Genomic DNA, 15,003 nt, shown 5'->3' with positions numbered 1-15,003 from the left:
CCAGCAGTTGATTTGTGCAGTATTTATACCCATCACTTGACAAACACATGGTACCCTTGCTGTTGTGAATAAAAACGCTGCTAAGCTCCCCTTGGGAGTTGCACAGGTCACCTAAAGAAATACTTGGTGTCATGCAGGTTCCAGCTGCTTCATCCATGCTGGATGGACCGTTATTTCTCCGTGCTCCATAAAGTTAATCCCTCCATAAGAGCCTTGTGCGTCTCGGTAATGACAGAAGTAACCTGGTTTTGTATTTCCAGCAGTGCAGCTGGAAAAGTGAGTGCTTCTGAAAATAATCTTTCTAAAAGCATCAATGCTGGTCCAGAAATTATGTACACCGGGACCTGAGCCTGGTGACACACTTGGGGTTACTTGGAACTAGTCACTTGAAGTCTTTGGCCGGGTCTCATTAGAAAGAGGGGCAAGGTGGCGGGTAGGTGGGGTGTAGGTGGATGCTTTTGAGCTTTGTGATCATTAAAAGGATGCCTTCATGTGGAACTTTCAGCAGATAGAAAGATAGTCAGGTTATCCCACATGTTTCCTTCTCTTCACTGAAATATTTATCATCTCTCTGAGATTTCTGCTGCTGGCAGAAGGTTAACAGGTTCCAGCATCTGTTATTGCCGTGAGGGATATGCTCTCGATGCATCTTCTCCCCTGTGTGTGCAAGAGGTGATCTCTGATCTCCACAGACCTAGAACCAGACACCCATTTCGGTGGTCTCGGTCCTTTCAAGAGAACAATCTGAAGCCCAACGTGCTGGTAATATCTGTGTGCTGATGATCTGTGGCCTTCCTTCAGGTTTCAAATGTTTCTTTACAGCTCCAATGACTGGAAACTTTCAAGTGTAAAAATCCCAACTATACTTTTTAAATCATTCCTGCACCTGTTTTTTTGAGGGAGAAATAACAAGTGGGTGGTAACATCGGGTGTCCGTAATATTATGGTAGAAATGAGTATTTTCTAGCAGCTGAAAATGAAAGTATCAGAAAGTTATTTCTGGAGAGTTGTCTGCTACTAGCCATGTGATAGCAAGAAAGCAAATATTAGTAGGGATTTGCACCTTACTGAAGCTCAGATTAGTGGCAAAGAATATTTTCTCAATTGTTCAGAAATAAGCCTCTTTCTAAAAAGGTGTTATGTACTTTGGGCACAGCAGTCTTAACTTTTAGCTTATTCCAATATTTATGCCACTTCTTTTTCATCACTGGAGTGTCCGTACTTGAGTATTGAGTTAGTCCTTGTGAACACTGTGTGAGGGCAAAACACCTGCCTTGCTAAAGATCTCTCATAATTTTTCTGATACTTATAGTAGTCACAGTTCTTTTTTTGCTGTTTGCTTCAACGTGTGTTTGAGAAGTTCCCCACATATATTTGAATATAGCAAAATATTTTGATTTCCTTATTTGCCCTACAGTATCTTTTCTTTTGGAATGGATACAGGTGATTCTGCAAAAACTAAGTATACCCCAGACCCAGCAGTGTAGGGATGTGATACATTCTCCAGGACTTTAATTTTTTAATCGACGACTGGCTTTTTCTCAAATTTGGTGATTTAGTTAAAGCTCAAGGCTTTGCTTTTGTGCAGAAACTTTTTGGAGGGAGTCAGGCCAGTTCTTGTTCACTGTTGCTGTTTGAAGTCGGGAGCTGCTTACTTAGAGTTTGTGCCAGGGTCAGAACATGGGGATCTACTTTTTTTTCTTCTTTTCTTTCCTTTTTTCTTTTTTTTTTTCCTTGCATTTTACAGGAGGGAATAAATTTTGTTTCCAGTTTTGTTTATTTTACCCAAAGACTCTTGCCAGTTCTCCAAACAAGTAATAAATAAGTAAATAAACTCTAACATTTGTTAAATTTGATGTGGGACAGTTTATGCACAAATCTAACTGTGAGGATCAGTTAGTCATACAAATATTTGGGTATATACCTAAAAGCAGAGAAGCGATCAGCAAACACATTTTTCTGACCAGACTCGACTCCTTCCTTAGTGTGCTCTGGCCTTAGAATCTTCAGCTGATCCTTGGTGCACTTTGGGAGTCTGCTGGAACTAGGAGGAGGCTTCACCCTCTTCCCCCCTCTCCTTGCTCTTCAATAACCCAAGGTGACTTTGGATCAATCACAAAAAGTATGATTTTTTTTTTTCCCCCCCCCCCCCCCCGTGAAGTGAAGGCCTGCCAGATGGCGGCGTGCTCAGGGATTCCCAGCAAGCTCGGTAAGGGTTTTGCAACTCGTGTTTTGCATGACTTTAGCACTGACCGCGGAGACGGTCAGGAAGCACTGAGAATGTGAAAAACGCTGCTGCTGGTGGTGTCATTACTTTCCGTAACGTTTCAAGATTTAAAGGCTTGTGGATTTTTTTGGTCGCTGATTAGAGCGAACAAGCAAGTTATAAGTGCTAAAGTGCTAAATGTAAGGTCAGAGCAATTAATATACAGAGAAGTATTTTCGGGGATTTTTTCTTTAATTACAGAGTTGATAAGAATTGCCTGTTTCTGTACATAGCAGCGATAGAAATCTTGCTTAAACAAACTGAAATAAAATACAATGAGCCCTTGAAAAACAAAGCGTGGAAGGAAGGGGCAGCAATTTATTGGCTCATTGTGTTGAAGACAGGCTAAATACACAAGTACACGGTGAGCAGCTTGAAAGCACCAGCTCAGGGTCTAGTTCCAGCCCTTCTCATTCATGGGTTATGGTGTCCTCCAGGAAAATGAATGGCCTTGGAGGCCGTCCCGAGCACCTTGCTGCTAAGGTTTCTCTGGTTAAACAGACTGGAAACCGAAAGCTGTTCAAATACTATGAGATGGTTTTAACGTGATGTTAACTGAAGTTACTTTGTGTAATGCTCTCCGTATCTCTAATACCTGGCAGGCCAGTTAGGTTAGTGTATTTTTATTTTACTTGCTGCTGCTCTGCTTCTTTCGAGTAATCTCTTGTTCCTCCGATATGCTTTTAATACTTCCTTAGGCAGCTCCTTGTAAGCCAGGCGAGCTTCTGTAGGCGCTCAGATAAGCAGAGAGGCTCCTAAGGCTGCAGCTCAGTGGAACTGTTATTTGATATCAAACTGCAGATCTTCTTTAATTATCAAATAATGAAATGAAAAACCAAAGTGAGAGGTTGCATAAGGGCACACAGGCACCCTTTCTCGCAGGCTCTGCAAATGTAACACACAAATTGCCAAGACACTGGAGAACCTGTTACACTCTTTTCAGAACGGAGCTTCAGAGTTTACCTTTTAATACCTCTCAGCATAGAATTTAGTCTCTGTATGTTCTCATCCTGCCTTTCAAGCAGTACATTCACCTCAAAGCTTAGTGCGTTAAATGACAAGACTTTAAAACTCTATTTTTACGTTTCAGAATTGAATATGATTTGATGTAGAATGTTGCACAACCGCACAAAATTAGCAAAAAGGAAATGGCTTTGAGATGTTCCCTTTCCTTTACCTTTGTTTTATTAAAAATGCTAGTTTCTGAAAGGGCTGTGAGTGGTGGATACAGAATGTAGCAGGAGACTCAGAGCAGAGAATCGTGATCTGCCCTCCTGGTTGTTATATGCAGCTGATCGGAGACTCAAATAGAAAGTATTCCTAAAATAAGGCCTGAATGGTGGGAGCGATGGATTGCGCTAAAGAGCGCACAGCATTTGGTGGGGGAACCCAAAGCAGTACTGCCCTGTGACTAGATCCTGTGCCCCGAAAGTTCAGGTGCAGAGACCCCTGCACTGGACTGGCTTAACTGTACCTTTTTGGAATTATTTCTGGTATCGGAGCCTGCTGCTGCGATTGGAGGGGAAAAAACCCTGTGGAGTGTGTGCGTGCGTGTGTGTGTGTGTGTGTGTGTGTGTGTTCCCCAGGTGTTACTGAGGGGAAGCAGAATGTTGCGCCGCCGTCGCATTGCATTACTGCTTGTCCTGGCTGCAGCTCTGCTTGCTTAGCCAGCTTACGGGATAGCCCTCGTACTCTTGTTGCTTATAAAACTCGCCATTAAACGGTCGTTTCAGTGCATGCATTATAAATACCTCGATCTGATAGGGAGGTTCCTGGAAGGGCCTTTCTGCCCACCCAAGCACTGGGAAGCACCCATGCCCCTCACCATTGTGTGCCCGCTGCCTTGGGATGTGGGGCAGGCCGAGCCCAGAGCTAAACAGAAAGGAAAAGAACAAATGATGCCTGAGGTCATTCCCTGCCGCCTCGCTGTGCAGGGGTTGCCTTTCCTTAGCACCACTCCCAGACGCACGTTGTGTTGTTGTTTGCAGTGTGTTCTGCCCCAGCCCCAAGGAAAGACGAGGGACTCCTCGTGTCTCAGCCCGCCGGGTGTTTGAGGCGGCGGGGGCAGCTGCTCAGAGGCCCCGCGGAGCCCGGCTGCGTTGCGTTCGGCGAGACGCTTCGCGCCCGGCCTTGGCGCCGCCGCGCTCTGAAGCCCGACGTGGCAGCGGAGGGCAGCGGGTGAGCAGGGCTATCCCTGCAGCCTGGAGCCTCCATCTCGGCCCTGTTTCCACCTCCACAGCGTGAGGGCGGCGTGGCCGGCTGCAAGGGGGCCTGAACCTGCAGCTGCTGCCTTCCAGGTGGGCACCATAACCCTTGGGTCCTTTAACATATTTAGGCTGAATGTATCTCTCTGTTTTCTTTCTTGCCTTGGCTTTTTTTTTTTTTTTTTCTTCTTCTTGCCTTTTAACAAGCACCCAGCATCTGAACACTTGGGCACTATCAAGATAGTTTGTTCCAGCCTCTTCCTCTTGTGCATTCATTCCCATGCAAGTCGGAGCCGGTTGTCCTCGAGTGAACCCTTCTGCAAGTTCAGCCCAAATTCATGAATAGTTGTCGTCCCTGAAACTGTGTTTTTTAATGAATAAATGATTCAGCAAGAAAAAGACATTCCATCCAGAAACAGTAATAGCAACATCTGCTAGGGCTGCTCCTTTACTGCTCTGTGCTCTTCAGGCTTGTCAGGAGCAGCGTGGATCCAGGTTAGCAGATAAGGTTGCCTTTTTTTTTTTTTTTTCTTTTTCCTTTATAAAATTTTTTCTTTAAGCGTACAACTTTCAAAAGAGCACTTGGCACAAAAACCTGGGGTACTGCAGGAGAAGGAACTAGGTCTCATGGACACACAAACAGGATATCTAAGAAACAATATAAACTCTATAATAATAAAGGAAACAATTTGTTGTTTTAAACTCATCCTTATTCAAAGCAGTTCTGGCACTTGGGTGTCTATTCAGTGTGTGGAGGGGGGGGAAAAAAAAGAAAAGGAAGTTCTGGTGCTTTATTGGAAAGGTCATTTCTCCAGAATAGGAGCTCTGTTAGAAGATGCTCTGGTCTATTTTGGATTGTAAGCTGTGCGAGCACCCTGTTTCTAGGGTGTCTGAGCATGTGGGCCTGCATTTACACAAGCTTTTCTGACAGCTGTAAATAATACTTTTATCATGAGTTCTGTTGTCATATTAAAAAAATGGCATTAATGAAAGTAAGTAATGAAATAAAATTCCTAGACTATTAAGCATGGTAAGACTCTAGGAGGACGCATGAAGTATTTACATGATGCAGGCTAGGTATGCAAGAGCTTAAATCTCCCTTTCAGTTTGAGGACTGGGAGATCTGCATACAGCAATACTGTCTGTTTACTGTTAGCAAATACAGTAAGAGAAATATCTATTTGAAAATCTAGTTAAATCACAGTAAAGAATGGAAAAAATAAAATGTTCTCACCTTATCCGATTATTTCAACCTCCCATCTCCAGTGCGTCGTACGTGAGTTTGAAAGTCGGGTGCAAAGGGTGTTACTTTGAGACTGTTTCAGAAGCCAGCAATGCAAAACACCATGAGTATAACGCATTCTTTTCTTTATTTAACGCGAAGGTTACATTCTGATAAGTCGTATCATCTAACTTCAGTTTTTGAGAAATTTCCGGAGACACACGTATTATGTGGTGAGTGTTGGAACAAAATTGCAGAGGGTGCTGCCGAAGACTTTCCTGTCTAATTCTTGCCTTTTATTGGGGCCCTTGTGTCTTCAATGCAGGGGGGTCCCTGGCCATGGTGACTGATGGTGCCAATTGTGGCCACTTGTAGGCAGCCACTTGTGTGCTTGGCTGTCATTGCTGGTGTGGGACCTCTGCATCTCTAGTGGCCACGTCTTAGAGGAGATATATAGCTCCCTGGGATCGCAGCTCGTAGGCAAGCGTTGTTGTCTGAAGTACGTGTGTGAAATCTCTGTGCAGCAGCAGGCACTCTTATGTTTCGGGTGACCTGGGTGAATGCTGATGCATTTCTCAACAAATGTTTGCGTGACTCCGTAGGCTGAAGCCTTGGTTTTTGGCATCCTACCTTGCCTCCTCCTCAGAGGATACCTGGGTTTTGCCCGTTTTCTCTTAAGCTATCCCTGCTCGCTCTTGAGAAGCTGCTGATTTCTTCTCTTGCATGCCACAATATGCGATAGAGCCAGAGTGCATCTTTTTTGGCAGCCAGCATTCTCACGTAATGGTACAGGGGCACCACATGCTGGTCTCTTCCCCTGAAGGAAGGAGGAACCCCCGAATTATCCGAACACTTCCCTGTTTGTTTGGCTTACCTGTAACGAATGTTCCTTGTTAAATGACTTTGAGGACAGTTTTAAACCCCGTGCATGCAAAGCAGGCTGTGAGCACAGTCTTGACAACATGCAGTTAAAAGAAACATGTAAATAAAACCCACTGCACAGGGAGGAAAGGGTTGTAAAAGCAGCTTTAAAAGGTTATGAGTCATACAAACAGGATATATTTTTGGAGAAGAAAAAGAGAAAATACCGTGATGAAGACGTTCAACCCTTCAGGGTTGTCTAGACACGTGCCTGGTGGCATCTGGAGGCTTGTGTGTCCCAACGGGCCGCGTTCCCTCGATAGAGGCAGGTCTGTGGGCGCCTTCCCGTGCGCTGGCGGCAGTCTTGCCGCGCTGAGCCCTCGCCTGCGCTGGCGGGCTGGAGCGAATGCCTTTCCCCTTCAGCCAGCTGAGGGGGTGTTCAGCTTTGCCCTGCATATACGGTGTGGCTACAAGTTGGCGTAGGCTGCCATAGCCGTGACCATGACACCGCTTTTTCCCGCGGCGTAATCGTGCTTGTGAAAGTCGAGCATTCTTTATTCAAACCTGTTCTGCAGGTAGTCGTGTTTCCGCCAGCGTTACATAACCCGGTGGCGCGTTGCCTCTCTGCTCTGTTTGCACCCTCAGCACAAAGGAATCCAGCTCATGAATCACTGTGGCTTTAGCTCTTACTGGAAGATGAGGACAGAGCCCTGGGCCGACGTAATCGCTTGGCAGGGGCAGTGAGGAAGCCCGTTCCACTCGTCCCGGATAGGTGCAGGATCCAGGATCCCAATCACATGTGGTTTCAGCAGCTGGAGAGTCCTGGCTTCCTCTTAACTCTTGCTTTGCCACCCTACCTGCGGCCTGGCCTGCGGGTGAACAGCAAGCAGAGAGTTAAGGCTTTCATGTCACCTGATACACGGCTTTGGTCTTCTGACTTGCCATGCCCTGACTCTGCCTTTATTTATTATTTTTCCTGTGGACTTTTCTTTAGAGATTCTTGCTGACCTCAGGAGATCACGCACTCAACAGGACAGTGCAGAATGCTTAATCTTTGCGTGACTCCTGCTTGTATACTGGTGCTTTAAAGGCTGCACTGGCTTGGGCAGTGCTGAGCAGTGATTCACATAGGTGCCAACAAGCCTGCCTACCACCCTAATCCATGGCTGCTACATGCGCAAATACAGTGAGTAACTTAGTGTGCTTGAAGTATGTGCATAATGTATGCTCATGGCACAGAGGTCTTGGTTTTGTCCTTGTCTTAATGGTGGCCTAACGTGACTGCTCCTCCCTGAGGACAGCAGAGATGTTATTCTTTGGCTGTTGTGAAGCATGAAAAGGCAAACATTAAATGTCCAGCCTACAGAGAGTGGCTCTGTGACGGAAATGCTTTGCTACCGTGCATTGCTCCCTGAGATGGAAGTACTTTGCTCCCATTTGTTACGGGTGTTGTGTCACCTCTGACGTGTGAATGTGCGTGTCTGCAAATCAGAGAGTTGTTGTCTTTCCCCACCCTGGCGATGGAGCAGGGGAGTCAAGTTCGGGAAGCGTTGGCGGGGAAGCTGTGAGCCCTTCCACAGTCCTGATGTTTCTGAGGGTGTTGTAAAGATGAAGCTGTCTCAAACAAGCATTTTTAAAAAGGATTTGACTAAAAAGAAGAATGATATAGTTAGGAATGGCAATGCCAAAGCTTCTTTTCAGTCCCTGGGGCAGCGCTAGAGCCTGACAGGCCCTGGCCAGCATTAGTTCTCGTTACTGTTCAGTCACTCTTGAGGCTGTAGTTGTTGCTCTGTGCTCCTCCAAAGTAAGATCCGCCAAAGTGGATGAAGGTTGGAGGATGGGGCTGCACTTGTTGCTGCCTCTCTCCTGCCTTCCCCTCGGGAAGTTCTCCCAAAAGAGGGAGAGGCCTCTAATAAAATTATTTTTAATAATGCACCACTATTCCCAGTAGTAGTTCTAAGTGCTATTAGAATATTTTGCCAAGGAAATCCATTAAAACCGGAGGCTGCTTTTATGGAAGAGGAAGATGCATTTCTGCATCTAATAATCATTTTGCTAATAATTTTGCTTCATGATGAAGCTTGCAGGTGGTGGTTGCTAATTTAGTGGCAATACAGTTGGTTTGGATCAAGATGGGTGAATTTCAGGAACATTTGGCTTTCAAATGCAGGAGCGGGACGGCGCGGCCGCTGGGCCCTTCCCAGCCCTGTTTCTATTCAGCCTCCGTTCAGAGGGGAGGGAAGAGGATGCTCGTGAGCCGGGCATGAACTGGCGGGGCAGCGCGGCACAACGGCGCCTTTTGTGCCCCCGAGGAGGGCGGCTGTGCCTTTGAGCCGTTCTGTCCATCTGCCTTCTGCCGCCCTGGCAATTCGTTAGCAGGGGTTCAGCGGGCTTGCAGCTTCAGGCAAACCTGCCCCGTGCTGTGTGTGGGGAAACGGCACGCGTGGAAAGCAGCGGGTTTGGTTCGGCGGGCTGGTTGTGTTAGCGAGGATCTGATCCTGGCAGAGCAGCCACCGCTTGACTTGCCTCTGCAGGATCAGCTCCAAGGCGCTTTATGCTTATTGAAAAGTTGATCAAACACCACTTTACTTCTCAGACCTCTCAAAAACTGTAGATTTGAAGCATCTAACTTGCTGCTAAGAAATTCCATGGTCCAGCCAGAATGTTATGGTGCCAAGTTGCTTCCCTTGCTCCTGGTTTGTGGCACTGGCTCTGCAGCCAGCACGGACCGTGGTGCCTCGTGTTGGCGTGGCCCCATCCAGCCACGCGCTCCAGCAAGGTCCTTCTTGTCCCTGTACCCCCTGAATGCGTCAGCTTCGGGACCCTCCTTGTTCCTCACTGCTGCTGATCACACAGATGGTTTCACTGGGGCCTCTAGCGGTCTCAGGACAGCATTACCAAGCGGAGTGGCCGCATGGGGACAGCAAGAAATGACAGCATTTCTGTCTGAGTTCCCCAAATGTCGTGCAGCACAAATGCAGTAGAGGGAATTTACGTGGACGCTAGTGGAGTGTTTTACGTAGAGATGGAAGCAAGCGTGCCGAAGTAGCATAAATCAAAGGCAATAACCATTAATGGCGCGTGAAGGAGGAGATGAAGGTCGGCCGTGGGGGCCTGGTCATGTGCCCTGGCCACAGGCCGCGCTCTCACCGCTGCAAACCTCGTTACTATTTAAACGAGTGAGTTTTCACCAGCCTGGTGCGAGCAAAAGGATGAACACTCCTAAGAAAAGCATAGGACTGGCACAAAGCAACGCGCCTCGCATGCGCCAGCCTCGACTGCCACACACAAAAAAAGGATTTTCTGGGTAGCGAAGCAGAGTTCTGGGCTCCCAAGTGAAGGCTTTCAGAGGCCTTGGCTCTCCTGCCCTTTGGGCATGGTGTTATAAATTAAAAAAAATCCTGCTTTATTTTGTGTTTGAGTTGTCTGTCAATGTCATATATATATATATATATATTTTAATATAATGTTTTAAAATCAGCTAGTTTTACACTGAAAATTCTTGGACCCAATGCAGCCCAATGTGGTTCTGTTTCTGAAGTGCGTTTTAGCACTTTTACAGAGTCTGTTCTTCAGTGTCTGCCCTGGGGAAGTGAAACTGCTCTTGGTGAGAGCCTCAGTCCCCTACCAAGCGAGTCCGCATGGGGGCACTCAGGAAGGGGGCACTTCACTTTCCTGCTGGTGCTGCCCTGTCCAGGCAGCCTGTGCTGCAGGTTTGGGGCCTGTTAGCCTTGCGGCTTTGCCTGGGAGCCGGCCTGCTGCTCTTTCTTTTCCTTTTCTTCATTGTATCCTCCTCCTTGCAGGGTGTGCCTGAGTAATGACTCAGAGTGAAAAAATAGTGCTGGTAGGCTGCAGGCAGGAATGTGCCTTGTTCACAGAAAATGTGGGTTCAAGCTGTAAGCCCTTGCTTTTAAAATAAAATAACTAGCAGCTTTAACTGAAAATTCTATTAAAATAGGAATTTCTTTGGCTGGGCATTGCTCATTATTGCTCTCCCAGCTGCAGTTGCATGGTGTCAATGGGATGCTGAGCCTGAGTGACAACAACTGGGGGTTTAGCAAATAGCTGTTTTAAGTATTACTCATTGCCACTGTCAAATGAGCACACTCTTCTCTCTTTAAATCTATTCTGTGTGTGTTTGTGGGGTTTTTTTCCCCCTTTTTTATATATATTGTACAGAAAATTCCAGAAAATGCCTTGCTGCTCAGATGGGCACCTGAGAAGCCAATACAGGTAAAACTTGGGGGAGAGTCAGGAGAAGAGGGAAAGACTTTCTCCAGTGTGTTAGCCTGTGACTTCTAATTCGCTGCCTCATCTTGGCTTTCCCACAAGGCTTTGTCTTGCATGACGTTTTTAGTTCACTGGAGGTGCTACACCAAACAGAATACCCTCATTTATTTCCGTGAAGCCCAGTGGAAAAAATGGCATTTGGTCTCTTTTTGGAGGAAAGCTTGCTTGCTTCGGGGAAGGCAGAATTTTTAGAAATGTCAGGGGCCAAATATAAATATATGCAAAGTGGAAATAGTCTTTCCTCTTTCTCAGAACTGTATAATAGCTCAAAATACCCCTTGACATGATTGTTTATGGATGCAGACTGCTTTTGGGGGTTTGCACAGCTTCCTAATCCAGCGTGAGGGGAGCGTGGCCAGCCCTGCCCAGTTAGTAACAAACATCAGCTCAGTCTTCTTCTTGCTCTGGGCTTTGGACCTCAGCCGCCTCCATGTCGTATCATGAGCGGAGCTGCTTGCTTAGGGTTAAAAGAGAAGAACGTTCGAAAGATCTTGCAAAAACTTGGTGCGCTAGCTCTAAAATTAGAGCTCATTTCCTTTGGCTGAGCCGATTTACACCCACAAAATGAGGAATGAACCAGACATTCTGTGATGTGTTGTGGATGGGCTCTGCAGGCCTGCCTGTGATGCTGGGGGAAATGCAGAGATGACGCTTGCCCCAGCCTGTTATCATTTTTGCACTGGGAGAGAGTAAATCACTTTGAATTCATCAAGAGTTAAAAATCTGCTGTGGGTTACAGATGAAACAAATTCCGCAGATGTGTGCATTGGAAAGGGGAAAGGAAGCCTTGCACAAAGCCCAGAAAGCAGTCACTCCATTTTAAGCAAAATTATGTCTCACAATTAAATATTAGCTCCCAGCATAGGCTCCTGGTGACTCTTCTGCTTTCAAGTAGTAAGGACCTGCTAGGGAAGGACTGTAAATCCACGGATGCCTTTGGGATTGGCGAGGGCTCAGTACTGGTAGCACAGCTTAGAGCCCGTCTGCCTCTCGCTGCTTTAATCCACAGAGCGAGGAGACCCCCCAGCTGCCCTGCGAGTCCTCGAAGGTCCCAGCAAGGGCTGGAGAGCCCTGCCGGGCCGTGCGGGTGCAGTGTGTAGGTAAGGCTGCTTTCTGTACCGCAAGGCTTCCCAAAGACATCGCGAGCTGTAGTTCTCACTGCTGTCGTGGGACTCGGAGCAAAGCCTGTCCCCTAGGAATGCCTGCTGAACAAGCATGTGCCAGGTGCAGCGTGTTGCAATGGGAGAGACTCTGCTTTGAGCCTGCTGAATGTGGAGTGGCGCGTGGAGCCGCGCACACCACCACGAGGGTGACGCTGCGGTGGCCGGTCGGCAAGGATGTAGCCGGGGGTGTGGGACATCTAACGGGCACAGCAGGGAAGGGAGGAAATGAGGTCCCTGTTCCCGTCCAAATTAGCCAGGGGCCTAATTGTCATCTCTTTAGTGCAGGGGTATCAAAGAGGAATTTGGAGACCACTGCGGTAGCCCTGTTGTGTTTCTGCGGAGTTGCTCCAAGCAGATCGGGGTGCGCGTGTGAAAGGTCCTTAGCCTGGGTAGGGCTGTGAATAATTTCCTGCCTTTACCCCTCTGAGTCACAGGGCACGCGGTGGGGAGCACATGAGAAATATGAAGCAGCAGCCTCGAGCTTCCTTGGCACAAAGGATTTGTGGCTAAGGGTTTTTTTGGTTTGCTCACCACCTTCCTAACTATGTATTTACAATAACTAAACCGCTTTGTTTTGGAAACCAGAGCAGCCTGGGCAGGTGGGCTGTTGCAGACAGGGGTTTTGTCTAGGTGCCTTGGCATTCCTGCTTTGGAAAGCCCTGGAGTCTTGCTGAATATCTGTGGGGCTTGGGCTTCTCAGACACTTGTTAATTTTGAACATACTTCCTTCATGCATCTTAACTGTCTTCATCGGTAAGGTTATTTTTATGACTAAAGAGAAAACTTAATTTTGTGACCCGCTGTACGCCTGAGGAGGTTGGAGCCTAGATCTGCATCGCTGACGTGCTGCCCGCGTAAACTGCATGTACAAGGGGCCGGGGGTGGACGTGAGCACGGGTTAATGATTGGCCTCTTAGGGACCTCGTGGCCTTGATCAGGTGCAGAGAGTGGCCATGTGACACAGGAGAGGGCTCGTGGCCACTGCGGTGGTGAGCTGGCGACACACATCCCTCCTGGCGCTCAGCTGGGAGGACGGGGCGCCAGGAGGAGGCGGGTGGCTCTGGGGGGCGATGGCTTCTTCTGGGCTTTGCCGTTAGATTGCTCTGCATCTTGGGACTACCCTGCGTCTCTCCCACAGCAGCTCTCGGGGTAATAACTCTGTCACTCCGCATGGTGCCTGAGGCATTTCCTGCCTTCAGAAGAGCTGCTTTTCCCTTTGCTGTCTCATCTTTCTTTGACCGACTTGCTATGAAAGGATACAAGAAGAGCTGTTGACCTGAATGTGAATGAAGACATTTTCTCGCTTTCTGCTGGGCATTTGGCTTGTGCTCCCAAATGCTCAGAAGGGTCGAGGAGCTTCCCAGATGGACGTAGGACATCTGTGTCCTGGGCTTTGCCATGTCTGTCCTGAGCGGTGAGCAGGCCTGTACCGAAAGAGACTGGCAGTTGCTTTCTTGCTGGTTGCCTCTCCAGCGCCTGCACGCCTCAGTCTCGGGCTGTCACTTCGCTCCTTGAGGAGGGTTTTCTGCTGCCACCATGAGGGAGGCACAGAAAACAACATGAAGGCCCATTCGTGTGCCTGCTAACAGGTTGCAAAATGGCTTTTTCACAAACAAAACCTTTATTTGAAAGACTAGAAAGCATTTTCAAAACAAAAGTTGCCTGTGAGTGTTGCTAGCAGAAGAGATTGAGGTGCAAGTTAACGGGCACTGCTGGCACCTTTCGTGTGCATGTGCTGAGGAGTGTTTTGGTCTTTCAATTCTCTGGACTTTGGTTTGAGAGTTGTGAAATACTCTTTTGTGAAAAGTAATAGCGAACTCTGTCACAGGAAGTTGAAAGAAAAAATCTGATAAGTTAAAATAACCTTTTAATTTTGATTGACCTCTTTTTGTGGGATGATGTCAAAGATGTTATCTAATTCTTGCCTAAGATTTTAGGTTTCATTTTTCAACTTTTGTGTGCAAATTGAGCAGTATATGTTATGCAGACTTGCTTTCTGGCAAACTATTAAACTCTGACTGTTTTGTTTAAAAGGAAAAAATGTGTCCTGAAAAATTTTAAGTGTGTCTGATTTTTCTTCCAAGCAGATCAATATCCCTGCTATTTTTACCTCAGTAGACTTGTAGGTGTCTTTTCTGCAAATTGAGGAGTTTAGAGAGTAGCAGTGGATTTTTGAATTGTTTTGTCATGTTAGTGCTGATTAATCAAGCCAGTTTCTATTTTGATTGAACTTCCAATAGTTTTAAAGTTCTAATTTCTATTCTTGTTTTTTTGTTGTTGTTTTTGTTTTACAGGTCACATGTACAATTGCCTGTAAGTATCATTCCGTTGTGTTTTTTGTTGTTGTTGTTGTTTTTGTTTGTTTTTGTTTTTTTGGTACATAGTCTTCTTTTTCTCTTTTAAGAAAGTGTCAGCTTTAGTGTCAGCTAAACATTAAAAAAAGGCAAACAAAAACTTCCTAAAAATAACTTTTAGAAATACCACTTGAAATATAAACTTGTCTATTTTAATTCCATAATTCCAGCAAAACACTTGAATAAATCCTTAGTTATTTTAGCATGCACTCTAATCCCCTTGATTTTCAGGTTTTTAAAGATTTCAATAAAATCAAGAATAGATTTAATGTGTTTGGAAGATTGGAGAGTATACTTAAAAGCTCCTCTTCACCAGCACCCCAAACACTCAAAACACTCAATATGATGCATTAAGGAGTTCTTGAAATAAGTGTAGAAGCTGCTGTACTGGCCAAAGACCTATTGAAAGCAACTAAGGTAACAAAGATGTATAGGTAACAACTGTGTGTGGCAGAAACTTCCAAACCTTGTTGCAGGTTCATTCTATGTAATTATTGAGCATCCGATGTAGATGAACTGGGCTTTAAATTTTAGGGCCAAGATAAAATAAGAAGGCCAAATTCTCATGCAGCTTTAGAGTTGGCCCTAAAGGACCTTTGGATTGTGAATGAATTTGTCCCATAGTACTTTTTGTTTTCGCTTT

The 15,003-nt window shown here is 46.4% G+C and overlaps 1 protein-coding gene across 1 annotated transcript in view; it reads left to right on the top strand.

Moving 5' to 3' along the window:
* PTPRJ (protein tyrosine phosphatase receptor type J) overlaps positions 1–15,003 on the top strand; it is a 55,242-nt gene that overhangs the window by 19,642 nt on the left and 20,597 nt on the right. Inside the window, exon 2 of the mRNA XM_088525697.1 lies at positions 14,301–14,319. Within this exon, the coding sequence (XP_088381823.1) occupies positions 14,301–14,319 (19 nt within the window). The remainder of the gene's footprint in view (positions 1–14,300; positions 14,320–15,003) is intronic.

This window comes from Tinamus guttatus, unplaced genomic scaffold, assembly GCF_059628265.1.
Source record: "Tinamus guttatus ecotype Peru unplaced genomic scaffold, ASM5962826v1 Tinamus_guttatus_pri_ptg000240l, whole genome shotgun sequence".
In the NCBI taxonomy this organism is placed as follows: domain Eukaryota; kingdom Metazoa; phylum Chordata; class Aves; order Tinamiformes; family Tinamidae; genus Tinamus; species Tinamus guttatus.
This window is presented reverse-complemented; position numbering and strand designations above follow the sequence as displayed.